This window comes from Bombina bombina, chromosome 9 (genome assembly GCF_027579735.1).
Source record: "Bombina bombina isolate aBomBom1 chromosome 9, aBomBom1.pri, whole genome shotgun sequence".
NCBI classification, from domain to species: domain Eukaryota; kingdom Metazoa; phylum Chordata; class Amphibia; order Anura; family Bombinatoridae; genus Bombina; species Bombina bombina.
This window is the reverse complement of record NC_069507.1, coordinates 137,634,052-137,654,357: the sequence shown is the minus strand read 5'-3', so window position 1 is coordinate 137,654,357 and position 20,306 is coordinate 137,634,052. Positions and strand designations below refer to the sequence as shown.

The 20,306-nt window shown below is 37.0% G+C and overlaps 1 protein-coding gene across 7 annotated transcripts in view; it reads right to left on the bottom strand.

The window, feature by feature from the left end:
- BLNK (B cell linker) overlaps positions 1–20,306 on the bottom strand; it is a 793,385-nt gene that overhangs the window by 168,673 nt on the left and 604,406 nt on the right. For all 7 annotated transcript variants that reach the window (XM_053692400.1, XM_053692401.1, XM_053692403.1 and 4 more), the window contains one exon: positions 3,615–3,680. In XM_053692400.1, coding sequence (XP_053548375.1) covers positions 3,615–3,680 — 66 coding nt within the window. The remainder of the gene's footprint in view (positions 1–3,614; positions 3,681–20,306) is intronic.

Genomic DNA, 20,306 nt, shown 5'->3' with positions numbered 1-20,306 from the left:
ATTGCATTTTACTTTTAATATAAGCATTTTAAAAAAAATATTCTTGTAACAACAAAAATATTTATTGTAAAAGCTCTCACTGTTTTAAGAGAGATTATACATGTGAACATGAAGCATATATAAATATGCTTTATGCATTAGCCTTTTGAACAGTGTGTCAGTGTCTTGTATTGTGCTTATAATTACTTGATTTACATGGTACAAGTCACTGCCAGCTCTCTGAGTAGACACATGGCTTAAAATGCTGGTGCATGAAGCATATTTAGATATGCTTCACGTGCACATGCAAACTGAAAGCAGTAATACTTTTTCTAGAACCATTTTTGCACAGAACATTTAGAGCCTAAGACTAAGAAATGCTAAATGAATATACTTAGTTCCACCTTAAAATGTGCAATACCTAATAAGTCCAAAGTGAACTTTGAGCTTTAAGCAGTCTCTTCAGTTTAGCTCACACTAATGGAAATGCAAATATGCCTCTACTAGCATTTCATAAACACATTTTACAGCTTCACCTCCGATTGCTGCATTTCCTCAAAAGAATAAATTGTTGAAGCAAATTCAAAGGATGCTTAATAAATTCACCAAGAATCTAGAACTCTATAGTGAGGAAGGGCTCTCAAATTTCTATGCTAACCAAATGTACCAATTTAATTTTGCAAATCAGCTTCATAAAATATTTTGGGAATATGGAGAACAAATTAGTAACTGAGATATTTCAATGCATGCACACTATACATAAGTTCCTTAAAGGGAGATTAAACACTAAATACATTTTATAAGCATAGTATTGAGGTAATTCTCTGTTTCCATCTAGTCATGGGTGCTGCCATGTTGAAATCTACCTTTCTCTGTATTTAATAGCTAAAGTGCTTGCATGTGTCCAGCAACTCTCCTTCAGATACCTGCAGTAAAACCTAGGTTACCAAATGGTGGCACATCTAATTAGACAAGATTGAGATAATGTGCTAATGCTAGTTAATGTATATTTTATATGTTCTATAGTATATTCTAACATTCAGTGAAACTCAATCTGTTTCTGAGTCTATACATTCATTTAGTCTATAGACTCATTGATTTCTACTTACAAAGGTGCATGCATTCATTTCATATTTGGAGTGTTATTATACTGAGGTTGACTATTCTACTTTATTCCAGTCATACTACCAATGCTTGTTTATATAAAGTTTCCAAATGGCTAAACTACATTTATTCTCATGGGATTGGGATAACTGCTAAAAGGAGGAAAAATGATTACATCTAAACCATTCAAGAGAAGAGGAGGACTAGATAGATAGATATTCACTATAACACGTTGACTTTCAAAAGAGTGAAGTTAAAATATATACATGACCTGAATAGAGCTGCTTAGTTATACCTTATTTTAATGGCCAACACTTACACACTCAGTAAACTTATGCCACATTATAGCAGTGCCTGGCTATTCATTTTGCAGCTGTATCAGAACAAGATTACCACTGGGTCTAAGGATACCATCAGTAGGAGCAATATTAAAAGGGACATTAAACACAAAATAAATGCTATATAGAATGATGCATTCACATAAAAGATTAGTCTGAGAACAACATGTAGATGTATTTTTTTAAAGTTTCATTAGTTGTTTAAATAGTGACAAAACAAGTCTAAAAGTTTTAGTGTCTATAAAGCAGTGGGAGCTGCCATGTTGTAACTTAGGTTACCTTCTCTACTGTGGCCAATTAGGGACAGTTATAAATAGGTCACAAGAGTGTGCAGCCAATGGCTGAGTATATAATAACAGTGTTCTGCACTTCCACTTCTAAAAGGAGCAGAACAGCTCAAAATTTCAAAATGGAATTACAGAAAAGGGGGACAAAATAAATAAAGTATATTGCAGAGTTTTTTTTATGTATATGATGTATCATTTTATATTACCACCTCAAAGTGTTTAATGTCCCTTTAAGCAGACATGCACCCATGATCCTAGCACCACTGCATGATGGGTACCACAGAAATGCAGGCTACTGGATCTCAGTAAGAAATTATGCATAAATGGGCACTATACAAGTTCCACAATATTTGAATAGCTTAAAAAAAACAAAAACACATTTAAATACAGAAATATCAATAATAGATAACCCTTCTGTGATTCATTTATTTTTCTTTTGTTGTGCTTCTGAACGTAATATACATTATTTACTGTTAAGAGTTTTTATCCATTTAAAGGGACACTAAACCCCCCCCAAAAATTATTTCATGATACAGACAGAGCATGATATTTAAACAACTTTCTAATTTACTCCTATTATCAAGTTTTCTCAGTTTTCTTGCTATCTTTATTTGAAAAGCAGGAACGTAAAGCTTAGGAGCCGGACCATTTTTGTTTCAGCACCTGGGTAGCGCTTGCTGATTGGTGGCTGAATTTGGGTTTAGTATCCTTTTAAGAAAGTGTGATCCTGCTGCAATTTTGTTTCTATTATTTGTCTTTTTTTTTTTTTTTTTAATTTTAGTTACATTATTACTAATTATTTGTATTACTACTATGTATTATTACTAACACATTATTATTATAACAACTAATAATAATTGTATTATTATTAGAATATGTATGACTTTTTAAAATTGTATTATTAGAATGTGTATTATCAATAGAAGCTTTCCTATTTATAAAGAACGCATCTCATGTGCTTCTGATCTATGCAGAATTTCTTGATGTTTATTATAAATATGTTCTATATTCATACTATGTTATTATTCAATAAACTATTTGCAGGAGGCAATCAGGTGCTTTTAGAATAAAGAAGGATGTTCAGTCACTTAGGCAAATCAATTCAGAAAGAACAAAGTGTATTCATAAACTGCCAAACTATACAATTAAAACATTTCAAACAAGTATAACAGGATACCTAGGTACTTTCTGATTTTATTATTCATGCATATATTTTATCTTGCACTATACAATAAATATGCAAATTTAGATTTTTGATGGTCATATTATTATATCATGTGTCCGTTTACCTATTTACAAACTATTAAACGTTACTAGAAAAATGTTTTAAAATTATCATTCATGTAATTGTAATAAACACCAGCAATGGTTTCTTGATTTCAATTTGCATATTTAAAGGGATATTATAGTGAAAAAAAAAAAAATGACACTCTCTCATTCATAAGAGCATGTAATTTTATCATAATCCTTAGTGCAAATCTGTATGTTTAACCCCATTTAATGGGGTTAAATACATAGGTAAAGTACCACTTGGAAGCTACAGAGAACTGTTGCTTCCATGTGGAAATTGCCACTGAGCCAATCAGCATCACACAGCTGGGTTGTGCGACTAGCAACTAGCCTAGCTGGGTCATGTAACTAGCACTGCTGATTGGATCAGCGACAGTTTTTTAATGCCAAGGACCAGCAGAGCTGGCTCCAGAGTGGTTTGTTACTTATGTGTTTAACTCATTTGTCAAAGTTAAAACACATAGATTTGCAGGGTCAATAGTGATAGAATTACATTCTCAAACAAATGAGAACATGTAGTTTTTTTCACTATAATGGCCTTTTAACCCCCTGTTGTCAGAATATCTATTAGTATCTAAATCTTTGGGCAATTTGGAAACAGTTTATTAACACTTACTTTTTTATCTTCTGCATTAAGCCACCATCATTTTTCTTTATGTCATGAACCATCTTTTGTAGTTGCCTGTTTAGTTACAAAAGGAGAGAGTTATTAATTGTGTGTATTTACAAAATCTCGTTCATGTGCATACATCAAAAAGATCTGATGGAATAAATCAACACTACAACGAAAGACCTAGCAGAAACATTAGCCGATTTTGTTCTTTCTACAACTGATTCATAGTAAAGGGATATGATTGAAGGGCCAATAATTACAGTAGAACTGCATAACCATAAGTACATACTAAAAAGACAATGCAATATCAATTAAAGGGCCACTAAACCCAAAATCTTTCTTTCATGATTCAGATAGAGAATAGAAATTTAAACACCATTACAATTTACTTCCATAATTTATTTTGCTTCATTTTTTAAATATCCTTATTTGAAGAAAAAGCAATGCACATGGTGAGCCAATCACATGATGCTTCTATGTGCAGCAACCAATCAGCAGCTAGTGAGCATATCTAGATATGCTTTTCATCAAAGAATATCAAGAGAATAAAACAAATTAGATAATATAAGTAAATGAGAAAGATGTTTAAAATTGCATTCTCTTTCTAAATCATAAAAGAAAAAATGTGGGTGGCATGTCCCTTTAACTCAATTTTAAATGAGCAGTAGTTTTTTTTTTTCCAAGCAAATTTCATAATTTGTTTATATTTGCCGGCCCCCTGTATCACGTGACAGCCATCAGCCAATCACAGATTTATTTACGTACATGCTGTGAATTCTTGAACATGCTCAGTAGGAGCTGGTGTCTCAAAAAGTGTAAATATAAAAACACTGTGCACAGTTTGACAATGAAAGTAAATTGGAAAGTCTCATAGCATGAAATTTTAAAGAGACTTTTTAATTTACTTCTATTATCACATATACTTCTCACCTTGTATCCTTTGTTGAAAAGCATACCTAGGTGGGCTCAGAAGCAGTAATGCACTACTGGGAGCTAGTTAGTGATGGCTTCACACATATGTATCTTGTAATTGACTTACTAGATGTCTTCAGCTAGATCCCCAAAAACGCAGGGGGTTAAACACATAGTTATATGCAAATAAAAGATTAAAGGGACACTAAAGTCAACATTTAACTTTCATGATTCAGATAGAGCATACAATTTTAAGCAGCTTTCTTATTTACTCCTATTATCAATTTTTCTTCCTTCTCTTGGTATCTTTATTTTAAAAGCCGGAATGGAAGCGTAAGAGCCATCCCATTTTTGGTTCAGAACCTAGGTTGCATTTGCTTATTGACCTGCTAAATGTAGCTACCAATCAGCAAGCTCTAACCAGGGTGCTGAACCAAAAATGGGCTGACTGCTATGCTTACATTCCTACTTTTTCAAATAAAGATACCAAGAGAAGAAAGAAAAATTGATAATAGGAGTAAATTGGAAAGTTACTTAAAATTGCATGCTCTATTTGAATCATGAAATAAAAAAAATTGGGTCCAGTGTCCCTTTAATAAAATAGGGCTTGATCTAAAGTTTGGTGACAGCAAATAAGGAAACTTTTACAGTTTACTTTTTTGTATTTAAAAAGGAAACAAAAAGGATTTTCCATAAACAAAATCAACATAAAAAACACTGCATTCATGTATTATGTAGTAAACAGGACGTAGACAGATTTGTGTGCTTTTTGGATTCTAGCATATGATTGGCATGTTATATGCAGAATAACCATTGCAAAAATTAAGCATACTGCAAAAAGGTTTCAAATGGAATTTGTAAATCACTAGTCTTCATTTCCAATTTTAATTTTTTATTTATTTAAATGGACAGTCTACTCCAGAATGGTTATTGTTTAGAAAGATGGATAATCCCTTTATTACCCATTCCCCAGTTTTACATAACCAACACTCAGCCAGATTACGAGTTTTGCGTTATGATTATAACGCTGCTTTTTCCCTACCGCTGCTATTACGGGTCTTGTAGCTATAGCTGTACCGCACACTTTTTTGGCCGTCACACAACGTCAGTACTGCACTTTAAGAAAAGTCATTTTTCAATGGGACTTCCATAGCACCGGTATTACGAGTTTTGCCTGGGAGGCCAAAAAGTGAACGATACAGCCTATACCGTCAAGATTCATACCGCCATCTAAAGTCGTCAGTAATTATGAGTTTTACATTACAAAGCTGTAGCATAAAACTCATAACTAAAAAGTGTTAAAAAGTACATTAACACCCATAAACTACCTTTTAACCCCTAAACCGAGGCCCTCCCCCATCGCAAACAATATAATAAACGTATTAACCCCTAATCTGCTGCTCCGGACATCGCCACCACTTAAAAAATGTATTAACCCCTATTTCGCCGCTCCCCGACATAGTCGCCACCATAATAAAATTATTAACCCCTAAACCGCCGCCCTCCCGCATCAAAACCACTATTTAAATATAATTAACCCCTAATCTGCCGTCCGCCCACTCCGCCGCTATAATAAACCTATTAACCCCTAAACCTAACCCTAACGTAACCCTAACACCTCCCGACTTAAAAATAATTAAAATAAATCTAAATAAAACTACTACTATTAATAACTAACCAATTCCTATTTTAAACTAAATACTTACCTGTAAAATAATCCCTAAGGTAGCTACAATATAACTAATAGTTACATTGTAGCTATCTTAGGTTTTATTTTTATTTCACAACTAAGTTTGTACTTATTTTAACTAGGTAGACTAGTTAGTAAATAGTTATTAACTATTTACTAGCTACCTAGTTAAAATAAATGCAAAGTTACCTGTAAAATGAAACCTAACCTGAGTTACACTAACACCTAACATTACAATAAAATTAAATAAATTAAATTAACAAAATACATTTATCTAAATTACAAAAAAATAAACACTAAATTACACAAAATAAAAAAAGAAATTAACAAAAATAAACGAAAATTATCAAAAAATAAAAACGAATTACACCTAATCTAATTGCCCTATCAAAATAAAAAAGCCCCCCCAAAATAAAAAAAAACCTAGCCTACACTAAACTGCCAATGGCTCTTAAAAGGGCCTTTTGCGGGGCATTGCCCCAAAGAAATCAGCTCTTTTACCTGTAAAAAAACCCCCCAACAGTAAAACCCACCACCCACAAAACCAAACCCCCTAAATAAAATCCTATATAAAAAAATAAACCTAAGCTAACCATTGCCCTGAAAAGGGCATTTGGATGGGCATTGCCCTTAAAAGGGCATTTAGCTCTTTTACATTGCCCAAAGTCCCTAATCTAAAAATAAAACCCACCCAATAAACCCTTAAAAAAACACTAACCCCCAACGATCCACTTACAGTTTTCGAAGACCGGACACCCATCCTCATCCAGGAGGCAGAAGTCTTCATCCAAGCGGGCAGAAGTCTTCATCCAAGCGGGCAGAAGTCTTCATCCAGACGGCATCTTCTATCTTCACCCGTTCCGCGCCAGATGGATGAAGATAGAAGATGCCGTCTGGATGAAGACTTCTCCCCACTTCGAAAACTGTAAGTGGATCGTCGGGGGTTAGTGTTAGGTTTTTTTAAGGGTTTATTGGGTGGGTTTTATTTTTAGATTAGGGACTTTGGTCAATGTAAAAGAGCTAAATGCCCTTTTAAGGGCAATGCCCATCTAAATACCCTTTTCAGGGCAATGGTTAGCTTAGGTTTATTTAAATAAGATTTTATTTGGGGGGATTGGTTGTGTGGGTAGTGGGTTTTACTGTTGGGGGGTTGTTTGTATTTTTTTTTTTTACAGGTAAAAGAGCCGATTTCTTTGGGGCAATGCCCCGCAAAAGGCCCTTTTAAGGGCCATTGGCAGTTTAGTGTAGGCTAGGGTTTTTTTATTTTGGGGGGGCTTTTTTATTTTGATAGGGCAATTAGATTAGGTGTAATTCGTTTTTATTTTTGATAATTTCTTTTTTTAATTTTGTGTAATTTAGTGTTTATTTTTTTTGTAATTTAGATAAATGTATTTTGTTAATTTATTTAATTTTATTGTAATGTTAGGTGTTAGTGTAACACAGGTTAGGTTTTATTTTACAGGTAACTTTGTATTTATTTTAACTAGGTATCTAGTAAATAGTTAATAACTATTTACTAACTAGTCTACCTAGTTAAAATAAATACAAACTTAGCTGTGAAATAAAAATAAAAGCTAAGATAGCTACAATGTAACTATTAGTTATTTTGTAGCTAGCTTACGGTTTATTTTACAGGTAAGTATTTAGTTTTAAATAGGAATTAGTTATTAATAGTAGGTTTTATTTAGATTTATTTTAATTATATTTAAGTTAGGGGTGTAAAGGTTAGGGTTACGTTAGGGGTTAATATATTTATTTAGTGTTAGTGATGTGGGAGGCCAGAGGTTTAGGGGTTAATAACTTTAGTATATTGGGGCGGCAGATTAGGGGTTAATAAGAGTAGGTAGGTGGCGGCGACATTGGGGGCAGCAGATTAGGGGTTAATAAGTGTAGGTAGGTATCGGCGACGACGTTGGGGGCGTCAGACTAGGGGTTAATAAATTTATGTAGGTGGCGGCGACATTGGGGCGGCAGATTAGGGGTTAATAAGTAGGTAGGTGGTGGTGACATTGGGGGTGGCAGATTAGGGGTTAATAAGTGTTATGTAGGTGTCGCCAATGTCGGGGGAGGCAGATTAGGGGGTAATAAGTGTAATGTAGGTGTTGGCGATGTCGGGGGCGGCAGATTAGGGGTGTTTAGACTCGGGGTTTATGTTAGGGTGTTAGGTTTAAACTTAACTTTTTTTCCCCATAGACATCAATGGGGCTGCGTTACGGAGCTTTACGCTCCGCGATTGCAGGTGTTAGTTTTTTTTTAGCTGGCTCTCCCCATTGATGTCTATGGGGAATTGTGCACAAGCACGTCAAAACAACGCTTGTATTTGCGTGAGGTATGGAGCTCAAGGCCACCATATCGCCCGCACAAGCCGTTTTTTTTGCAAACCTGTAATAGCAGCGCTATTAAAGGTGAGCGGTGAAAATAACTTGTAAGTTATTAGCGAGCCAGCCATAACTTGTAATCTAGCTGACTGTTATATTAATATACTTTTTACCTCTGTGATATCCTTGTATCTAAGCCTCTGCAGACCGCACTCTTATTTCAGTTCTTTTGAAAGACTTACTAGGTAACTCCACAGGAGTGAGTACAATGTTATCTACTTGGCCCACAACTAGCGCTGTCTAACTGTGAAAACTGTCAAAATGCACTGAGATAAGAGGCAGCCTTCTAGGGCTTAAAAAATAGCATATGAGCCTGTAACAGTACTACCGTCAAAGCTGTACTTCCTAAGCCAAAAACGACAATCAGGAACTCCGCAAACCAGGAAACAGCATAAACCGCAGAAGGAGAAAGTGATTATAGCGGGTTACCCCAAGCATTAGACAGGACCAATGTTGGAGCAAAACAAGAACTGCTTTAATGAAGTTGTTGATAAGAAGACAAGAGAGGCGCCAAACATAAAACAATATCGTCTGAACCAAAGATTTTCTGATGACATCTAAAAGCAGGAAATGCTCAGGTACATCAGCACAAAGTGATCAGTAATAACCGCAACCACCTATTTCCAGCGAGTGACCGTTGATCCGGACCTGACAGGTGAATTGGCCTGCTATTGGTTACAGGGGTCACGTGTACCGGCTTCTTTGTGTGTCCGTCGGGCGACTCTGAACAGTCCCGATCCGCTTCAACAGGCACAGTACGTGTGCCGCAGCCTTTGTGAGTATATCCTGCACACAGGGGGGGGCTATTGGCCCATGGTTCAGACGATATTGTTTTATGTTTGGCGCCTCTCTTGTCTTCTTATCTACAGCCGGGTACTCCTTTGGATTACTGCTGAGAGTGCAGCCCCTAGTTTGTGAATTTCTTCGAGCAATCGATACCAGCTCTATCCAAGCACCAGCGCACCTCTGGGGATCTTTCGATCTTCTTTTTCTCTCAATGAAGTTGTTGAAAAGCATATCTAGGTAGGATTATGTGCTGGGAGCTGGCTGCCATTTGGTGGCTGCATATATACATATATGACTCGTTATTGGCTTACTGATTTGTTCATCTAGCTCCCAGTAGTGCATTGCAGCTCCTCCAGCAAAGAATACCAAGAGAATGAAGCAAAATTGATAATAGAAGTATATTGGAAAGTTCTTTACAAAAAGATATGCTCTATCTGAATCATGAAAGAAAAAAAAATGGGTTTCAAGTCCCTTTAACACCTTGATTGCTGCAATTGTTTTTCAATAGCTACATTTCCACCACCACTTGCCTTATTTGGAGTAACCAACTTGTTATTGGAGTATACAACCGTCATTTTGTTAACAAAACTTGCATTCTTTTGCAGTATCTTATCACCTCTGCAGAGGCCAATTGGTGACAGATATGTAGCAGGGTTATAAAAAAAGTAACAACCTCAGTTGACCATTACCACATAAAAATATTTAGACATTTTTAATCTAAAAAAATCCTGATATGTAGGGAGACACACCTCTCTATGAAAGATCCCATGTTTATCAGTAGTGTTTCTTAATAAGAGACCTTATTGACTTAATTAGCTTACTGGTGAGCTTTAATTAATGGATTTACATCTTTACAGGTTAATTTGATGTGTTTAAAATCTGTTATAAACTTTTCCCTCACCAACTTCTTCTAAAAAAAATCAAACATTTATATGAATCTTGGTTTATAAACTATATAGTTTATAGCACTGGTTTTCAAACCTCTCCTCAAGCCTCCCCAGCAGGCCAGGTTTTCAGGATTACCTTGGATGAGAGCAGGTAAAATAACCATGTTTACTACTCGGCTGATTATTTCACCTGTGCTCCAGTTCAGATATCCTCAAAATGTGGCCTGTTAGGAGGAATGAGGACAGGTTTGAAAACCAGTGGACTATAGTTTATATCACTACTAATATTATTCCTCAATATTCAAAGTGTGTTATAAATGACAAACCAAACCATTACCCGACAATCTAAATTACACTGCAAACAGATTACCTTCCTTAACCTTTCAACGCCGTTATGCCGTTCTATTCCGTCATAATTACACTGGGCTTTAGTGCCGTTATGAAATAGAACGTCATAACCGTTGGCTAGCCTAAAGCCTACGGCGCTTCCATGATGTGATCGCGGTCTGGAGAACGTGCCTAGCGTCACAGGGACGCCCCCCTGACCCGATCCCATCATTGAAATCTCGCGATCGCTTGCACAATCGCAGGATTTCAATTTGTTTACATTGGAACGTTGTTCCAATGTAGACAATTTAACCCTGTCATCAAAGAGTTAAAGGGACATTGTACACTAGATTTTTCTTTGCATAAAAGTTTTGTAGATGATCCATTTATAAGTGTGTTTTTGTAAAAATGTATAGTGTTGCTTATTTTTAAATAACAGTGCATAGCATAGTAGCACACCTAGGCGGTCATTCAAAACTTGCCATGTTTACGGGTCCCCTTGTCAGGGCTTCGCCTATATCCAAAATATTGTACCAGCCGACGAAAGTGGAAGATTGATGCAGAGCATCACGCTCACTGAGGGTACCTTAGCGGGACCAGTGTGGTCATTGTCCATATCTGAAAAGTGGAACCTGTACAGAGGATCAACAGGAGGATAAGCAAGTATACCCCCGATTGTTACATGGACTGCGATACCTAAAAAGTGGTTTATACACTGTACTCTACTTGCTTACTACTAGCTTTGCACCATACGCCAGTTCCACACAAGCTTAAACAGAGGCTATCATACAGTCCTGTGGCATAGCCACTCCTAAAACGGACTGGGGAATATCTAAGATACAACAGGGCTTTGTTATGCACCTGGCACCTGTGGGGTGTGAGGCCCAGGAGGAGAGGATTGCCCTAGACATACGGTACTTGCACTTGATACTAGAACATCTGGGTATTGGACTTTGTAACAAGCTTCAATCAAGCTAGGTGTATCGTTTCACTATATGTGGATTACAAAGTATTTCTTTGAGCCCTTGTGCTTGTTCTATTTTTTCAAATTTGAACTGTGAACTGTTTGGAAAAGACGCCTATTTTTGGTTTTCCTTAGGGACGCCTACGAGAAATTTGTGCGTTTGTTTGAAACATAGATATTGACGGCAGATAAGAGCCATAGGCCCAGCAAGTCTGCCCGATATTACCTAACAGTATAAACTTATCTAGTTTGTAGGATATCCTTATGCTTATCCCATGCATTTTTAAAGTCCCCCACAGTGTTTGTTGCTACTACCTCTTGAGGAAGTTTATTCCATAAATCAATCACTCTTTCTGTAAAGAAGTGCTTCCTTAAATTACTCCTGAATCTACTGCCCTTTAGCTTGAGCTCATGACCCCTTGTTCTTGAATTTTCCATTTTATGTAAAAATACCCACAGCCTCAGTTTTACTAAACCCTTTAATGTACTTGAAAGTTGCTATCATATCACCTCTTTCCCTTCTCTCCTCTAAGCTATACATATTTAGGTCATTGAGCCTATCCTGGTAAGTTTTATTTTTTAGACCATGTACCATTTTGGTAGCCCTCCTTTGCACAGATTCAAGTTTGTTAATATCCTTCTGAAGATATGGCCTCCAGAACTGCACACAGTACTCAAGATGAGGCCTAACTAATGATCTATAAAGTGGCATAATAACCTTACTATTTCTGCTGCAAATACCTCTACCAATACATCCAAGCATTCTGCTAGCCTTACTCGCTGCATTACTACATTGTTTACTAAGTTTTAAATCATCTACAATAATAATTCCCAAGTCCTGTTCCTCATCTGTAACAGTCAGTAAATTGTCATTGAGTCTGTAATTAACATTTGGATTTTTCTTCCCTAAATGCATTATTTTACACTTTGCTGTGTTAAACTTTAGATCCCAGTCGTTTGTCCAATCCTCCAATTGTTGTATATCACTTCTCATTTTGCCTACCCCCCCTGGAACATCCACTCTGTTACAAATTTTTGTATCATCTGCAAACAGACATACTTTCCCCTGTAGCCCTTTGCTGATATCGCAGATAAATATGTTAAACAAAACAGGCCCCAGAACTGACCCCTGAGGAACACCACTAGTAACTGCCCCCTCTGCTGAATGAACTCCATTTACTAAGACACTATCGCCTAGATTTAGAGTTGGGCGGTAGCCGTGAAAACCAGCGTTAGAGGCTACTAACGCTGGTTTTTAACGCCCTCTGGTATTTGGAGTCAGTAAGGAAAGGGTCTAACGCTCACTTTCCAGCCGCGACTTTTCCATACCGCAGATCCCCTTACGTCAATTGCGTATCCTATCTTTTCAATGGGATCTTTCTAACGCCGGTATTTAGAGTCGTGGCTGAAGTGAGCGTTAGAAATCTAACGACCAAACTCCAGCCGCAGAAAAAAGTCAGTAGTTAAGAGCTTTTTGGGCTAACGCCGGTTCATAAAGGTCTTAACTACTGTGCTCTACAGTACACTAACACCCATAAACTACCTATGTACCCCTAAACCGAGGTCCCCCCACATCGCCACCACTCGATTAAATTTTTTTAACCCCTAATCTGCCAACCGCCACCTACGTTATACTTATGTACCCCTAATCTGCTGCCCCTAACACCGCCGACCCCTATATTATATTTATTAACCTCTAATCTGCCCCCCACAACGTCGCCGCCAGCTACCTACAATAATTAACCCCTAATCTGCCGACCGCAAAGCGCCGCCACCTACGCTATCCTTATGTACCCCTAATCTGCTGCCCCTAACACCGCCGACCCCTATATTATATTTATTAACCCCTAATCTGCCCCCCACAACGTCGCCGCCACCTACCTACACTTATTAACCCCTAATCTGCCGAGCGGACCGCACCGCTACTATAATAAAGTTATTAACCCCTAATCCGCCTCACTCCCGCCTCAATAACCCTATAAGAAATAGTATTAACCCCTAATCTGCCCTCCCTAACATCGCCGACACCTAACTTCAAACATTAACCCCTAATCTGCCGACCGGAGCTCACCGCTATTCTAATAAATTTTTTAACCCCTAAAGCTAAGTCTAACCCTAACACCCCCCTAAATTAAATATAATTTGAATCTAACGAAATAAATTAACTCTTATTATATAAATTATTCCTATTTAAAGCTAAATACTTACCTGTAAAATAAACCCTAATATAGCTACAATATAAATAATAATTATATTGTAGCTATTTTAGGATTTATATTTATTTTACAGGTAACTTTGTATTTATTTTAACCAGGTACAATAGCTATTAAATAGTTAAGAACTATTTAATAGCTAAAATAGTTAAAATAATTACAAAATCACCTGTAAAATAAATCCTAACCTAAGTTACAATTAAACCTAACACTACACTATCAATAAATTAAATAAAATACCTACAATTATCTACAATTAAACCTAACACTACACTATCAATAAATTAATTAAATACAATATCTACAAATAAATACAATGAAATAAACTAACTAAAGTACAAAAAATAAAAAAGAACTAAGTTACAAAAAATAAAAAAATATTTACAAACATTAGAAAAATATTACAACAATTTTAAACTAATTACACCTACTCTAAGCCCCCTAATAAAATAACAAAGCCCCCCAAAATAAAAAAATGCCCTACCCTATTCTAAATTAAAAAAGTTCAAAGCTCTTTTACCTTACCAGCCCTGAAAAGGGCCATTTGCGGGGCATGCCCCAAAGAATTCAGCTCTTTTGCCTGTAAAAAAACCCACATACAATACCCCCCCCCCAACATTTACAACCCACCACCCACATACCCCTAATCTAACCCAAACCCCCCTTAAATAAACCTAACACTAAGCCCCTGAAGATCTTCCTACCTTATCTTCACCATACCAGGTTCACCGATCCGTCCTCGGAAGTCTTGATCCAAGCCCAAGCGGGGGGCTGAAGAGTGACGTCCATCCTCGGGCTGAAGTCTGGATCCAAGCGGCGGCTGAAGAAATCCATCATCGGGCTGAAGTCGGAAGTCCATAATCGGGATGAAGTCTTCTATCAAGCCGCATCTTCAATCTTCTTTCTTCTGGAGCGGAGCCATCTTCTTTCCAACCGACGCAGATCCAACCTCTTCAACCGACGCCTACTCGCCGAATGAAGGTTCCTTTAAGGGACGTCATCCAAGATGGCGTCCCTCGAATTCCGATTGGCTGATAGGATTCTATCAGCCAATCGGAATTAAGGTAGGAATATTCTGATTGGCTGATGGAATCAGCCAATCAGAATCAAGTTCAATCCGATTGGCTGATCCAATCAGCCAATCAGATTGAGCTCGCATTCTATTGGCTGTTCCGATCAGCCAATAGAATGCGAGCTCAATCTTATTGGCTGATTGGATCAGCCAATCGGATTGAACTTGATTCTGATTGGCTGATTCCATCAGCCAATCAGAATATTCCTACCTTAATTCCGATTGGCTGATAGAATCCTATCAGCCAATCGGAATTCGAGGGACGCCATCTTGGATGACGTCCCTTAAAGGAACCTTCATTCGGCGAGTAGGCGTCGGTTGAAGAGGTTGGATCTGCGTCGGTTGGAAAGAAGATGGCTACGCTCCAGAAGAAAGAAGATTGAAGATGCGGCTTGATAGAAGACTTCATCCCGATGATGGACTTCCGACTTCAGCCCGATGATGGATTTCTTCAGCCGCCGCTTGGATCCAGACTTCAGCCCGAGGATGGACGTCACTCTTCAGCCCCCCGCTTGGGCTTGGATCAAGACTTCCGAGGACGGATCGTTGAACCTGGTATGGTGAAGATAAGGTAGGAAGATCTTCAGGGGCTTAGTGTTAGGTTTATTTAAGGGGGGTTTGGGTTAGATTAGGGGTATGTGGGTGGTGGGTTGTAATGTTGGGGGGGGTATTGTATGTGTTTTTTTTACAGGCAAAAGAGCTGAATTCTTTGGGGCATGCCCCGCAAATGGCCCTTTTCAGGGCTGGTAAGGTAAAAGAGCTTTGAAGTTTTTTTAATTTAGAATAGGGTAGGGCATTTTTTTATTTTGGGGGTCTTTGTTATTTTATTAGGGGGCTTAGAGTAGGTGTAATTAGTTTAAAATTGTTGTAATATTTTTCTAATGTTTGTAAATATTTTTTTATTTTTTGTAGCTTAGTTCTTTTTTATTTTTTGTACTTTAGTTAGTTTATTTCATTGTATTTATTTGTAGATATTGTATTTAATTAATTTATTGATAGTGTAGTGTTAGGTTTAATTGTAACTTAGGTTAGGATTTATTTTACAGGTGATTTTGTAATTATTTTAACTATTTTAGCTATTAAATAGTTCTTAACTATTTAATAGCTATTGTACCTGGTTAAAATAAATACAAAGTTACCTGTAAAATAAATATTAATCCTAAAATAGCTACAATATAATTATAATTTATATTGTAGCTATATTAGGGTTTATTTTACAGGTAAGTATTTAGCTTTAAATAGGAATAATTTATTTAATAATAGTTAATTTATTTCGTTAGATTTAAATTATATTTAACTTAGGGGGGTGTTAGTGTTAGGGTTAGACTTAGCTTTAGGGGTTAATCCATATATTACAGTAGCGGCGAGATTCGGTCGGCAGATTAGGGGTTAATAATTGAAGTTAGGTGTCGGCGATGTTAGGGAGGGCAGATTAGGGGTTAATACTATTTATTATAGGGTTATTGAGGCGGGAGTGAGGCGGATTAGGGGTTAATAACTTTATTATAATAGTGGCACGGTCCGGTCGGCAGATTAGGGGTTAATAAGTGTAGGCAGGTGGAGGCGACGTTGTGGGGGGCAGATTAGGGGTTAATTAATATAATATAGGGGTCGGCGGTGTTAGGGGCAGCAGATTAGGGGTACATAGGGATAATGTAAGTAGCGGCGGTTTACGGAGCGGCAGATTAGGGGTTAAAAATAATATGCAGGGGTCAGCGATAGCGGGGGCGGCAGAATAGGGGTTAATAAGTGTAAGGTTAGGGGTGTTTAGACTCGGGGCACATGTTAGGGTGTTAGGTGCAGACGTAGGAAGTGTTTCCCCATAGGAAACAATGGGGCTGCGTTAGGAGCTGAACGCTGCTTTTTTGCAGGTGTTAGGTTTTTTTTTCAGCTCAAACAGCCCCATTGTTTCCTATGGGGGAATCGTGCACGAGCACGTTTTTGAGGCTGGCCGCGTCCGTAAGCACCGCTGGTATCTAGAGTTGCAGTGGCGTTAAATTATGCTCTACGCTCCCTTTTTGGAGCCTAACGCACTGAAAACCAAGCCATTCTGTAAACTCTAAATACCAGCGGTATTTAAAAGGTGCGGGGGGAAAAAAAGCACGCGTAGCTAACGCACCCCTTTGGCCGCAAAACTCTAAATCTAGGCGTATGTTTTCTGTCCTTAAGCCAACATTCCACCCAGTTCACAATTTTTGAATCTAGACCAAGGAGATACAGTTTGTGAATTAGTTTATTGTGTGGGACGATGTCAAATGCTTTGCTACATCAACTGCTCCACCCTTGTCTAATACTTTTGTTACATAATCAAAGAAGTCAATTAGATTAGTCTGACATGATCTCCCTGAAGTAAAACCATGCTGATTTTGGTCCTCTAAATTGTTTGTCTTTATGTAAGTCATAATTCTTTCTTTTAAGAGGCTTTCCATTAATTTCCCTACTACTGAAGTTAAACTAACTGGCCTGTAGTTGCCAGATTCTTCTCTACTGCCCTTTTCATTACATTTGCTATTCTCCAATCATCTGGGACAGCTCCTGTTAATAGTGACTGATTAAACAGATCAGTTAATGGGACAGTTAGCACGGATCTAAGTTCTTTTAAAACCCTTAGATGAATATTATCAGGACCCACTGCCTTTTTAACATTTATTTTTGATAATGCTAACAAAACCTCATCCTCTGTAAAAAGATTACTGTTAAGCTTGTTTCTATTTTTCGTAGCATCCCTTAATGTAGACATTCTATCTTCACAATCTTTTGTGAAAACAGAACAGAAGTAATCATTGAGACGGTCTGCAATCTGCTTATCTCCTTCTATTATTCTACCATCAACTGATTTCAATTTTACTATTCCTACCTTATTTTTTCTTCTTTCACTGATATATCTAAAGAATGTTTTGTCACCATGTTTTACTGACTGTGCTATCTTCTCTTCTGCATGAGCTTTAAAGGGACAGTACACTGTAAAATTGTTTTTCCATAAATGTATTTTAAATGACTTGTTATACCAACTGCAGAGTATAAAATATTTGAGAAATTGCATTTTCGGGTTTATTTGTGTATTTGAAGTAGCTGGTTTTGTGCTTTGAAACCACAGCCTATTACAATGGGTTGAGCTTCAGGTAATATCAGATCTCATTATGTTATCACTTTTATGTACACAGACTTGCTTCCTTATCTTATATTTGTCTGAAACACCAAAGCTCAATACATAGAGAGAACAATGGAAAATTATCATTTTATTACTTAACTATAATGCCCCCCACTGAGGGTGTAATCTCTTCTGCTGGCTGTGTTTACTTAGGCTTGTCAATAGCGTATACGCCAGTATCAAAACTTTCAGTATAGGTTGGGAAACCACAAGCTAAATCAGCTATTTCAAATGCTGAAATATGAGTAAAGGAGCTACTTGCAACCAATTTAATACACTCTAGCAGGTAAAAAGGATCATTGGGAATAATTTAAAGGGGAGAAAGTTTTTGGGTGAACTGTCCCTTTAACCTTCCTAATTAAATGCTTAGTCTTTTTTTGTTGGAGTCTCCATATTTTCATATCATCATCATCTGCTTGTGTGTGTCTGTAATTTTTATAAGCTATCTTTTTTGTCTTTACAGCATGTGCTACTTCTTTGGAAAACCAAATTGGTTTCCGCTTTCTTTTACTTTTACAGACATGTCTAATACAGTGTGCGGTTGCATCTAAAATGGCACCTTTCACAAATTCCCACTGTTATTGAACCCCTGTAATAAGAGTTTTCCCTTTTAAATAGTTTTTTAGGTATTCTCCCATTAATGAAAAATCTGCCTTCCTAAAGTCTAAAACGTTTGCTTTAGTCTGGGTGGACAGTTCCTGCACATGAATACTAAACCAAACAGATTGATGATCACTGGATCCTAAGTTCTCACCTACAGACACATCTGAAACTGTATCACTGTTTGTAAGTATTAGATCTAATATAGCTTCCTTCCTTAATATGGTTCCTTGACTAATTGCTCAAGTGATTCCCCTAGCAGAGATTCAAGAATATACCTGCTTCTAGCTGATCTAGCAGAAGGAATCTTCCAGTCTATATCTGGCAAATTAAAGTCCCCCAGTACTATAACCTTACCCTTCATGGTCATTTTTGTTATTTCTTCTAATAACAGATTGTCCAGTTTTTCATCCTGCAATGGAGGCCTATATGCAACCCCTATTCTAAACACATTTTTATCGCCAATTTCCAAAGTCACCCAAATACTTTTCACCTCATCATTTGTTCCTACAATTTCAGTAACATTTCTTTCCTACTCTGTTCTTTTTAAATAACCTGTATCCAGGTATGACTATGTCCCAGTCATGCAAATCATTGTACCATGTTTCTGTTATAGCTACTAAATCCAAGTTGTCCTTAGTCAATTATTGAAGTGAGTTTAGGTAATTTATTTCCTCAAAATAGAGTCACCCACTAACAGTATTTTCCTCAAAAACACATCTGCAGTTCTTTCCTGTGTTATATTACCTGGAGAATCAGGTACCAATAGATTTAAATTACCTGTTACAGCTTCAGAGGGCTCAGAAACAACAATCTCCTCATCACAAGTGTGTTCTGCAAGAGCAGCATAGGTGTTTTGCAATGGCAGAGGTTGTGGGCAATGCTTCTGGTCTACTGTTCTAATTCTTCCAGAACCTACAGTGATCCATCTGCCTCTCCTTGCAAATCTCTGGGGTAGAGGGGCTTCTTTCTGAGGCAGCTTTGTAGAGGTAACAGGTATGTTACTTACCTTAGCTTGAAGTTTGCAGCGTGTATGTGCTGTATGCAAGTCTATAGGCTAGGTACCGCTTACTATATCTGCATATTTGTATTCATGATAGTATTAAAATTCATTACATTTCTTTTGTATCAATTTGGTGTGCTGAGTATTTTGTATTATTTGCTGCCATATCGTGCTCCAGACATGTGCTCGATCCCGAGCTTACATCTCTCTGCTTTTCAACAAAAGATACCAAAATAACAAAAACGATAATAGAAGTAAATTGGAAAGTTATTTAAAATTGAATTCTCTATCTAAATCATGAAACAAAAACGTTGTGTTTCATGTCCCTTTAAGTTTTCTGAATATATAGACAAGGCACTTACTATTATACTAGGGTATATTCAGCAGGGTTAGGCTTGTCAAGTCTGCAGTGTGCATTTTCAATTTTCAAAGTTAAAAAGGGGGCAAAATAAATAAAATGTTTTTCTCCTTTAAAGGGATACTGAACCCAAATGTTTTCTTTCATGATTCAGATAGAGCATGCAATTCTAAGCAACTTTCTAATATACTCCTATTATCAATTTTTCTTCGTTCTCTTGCTATCAATATTTGAAAAAGAAAGTCCACAACCCTGGACAGCACTTTTTTATTGGTGAATTTATCCACCAATCGGCAAGAACAACCCAGGTTGTTCACCAAAAATGGGCCAGCATCTAAACTTACATTCTTGCTT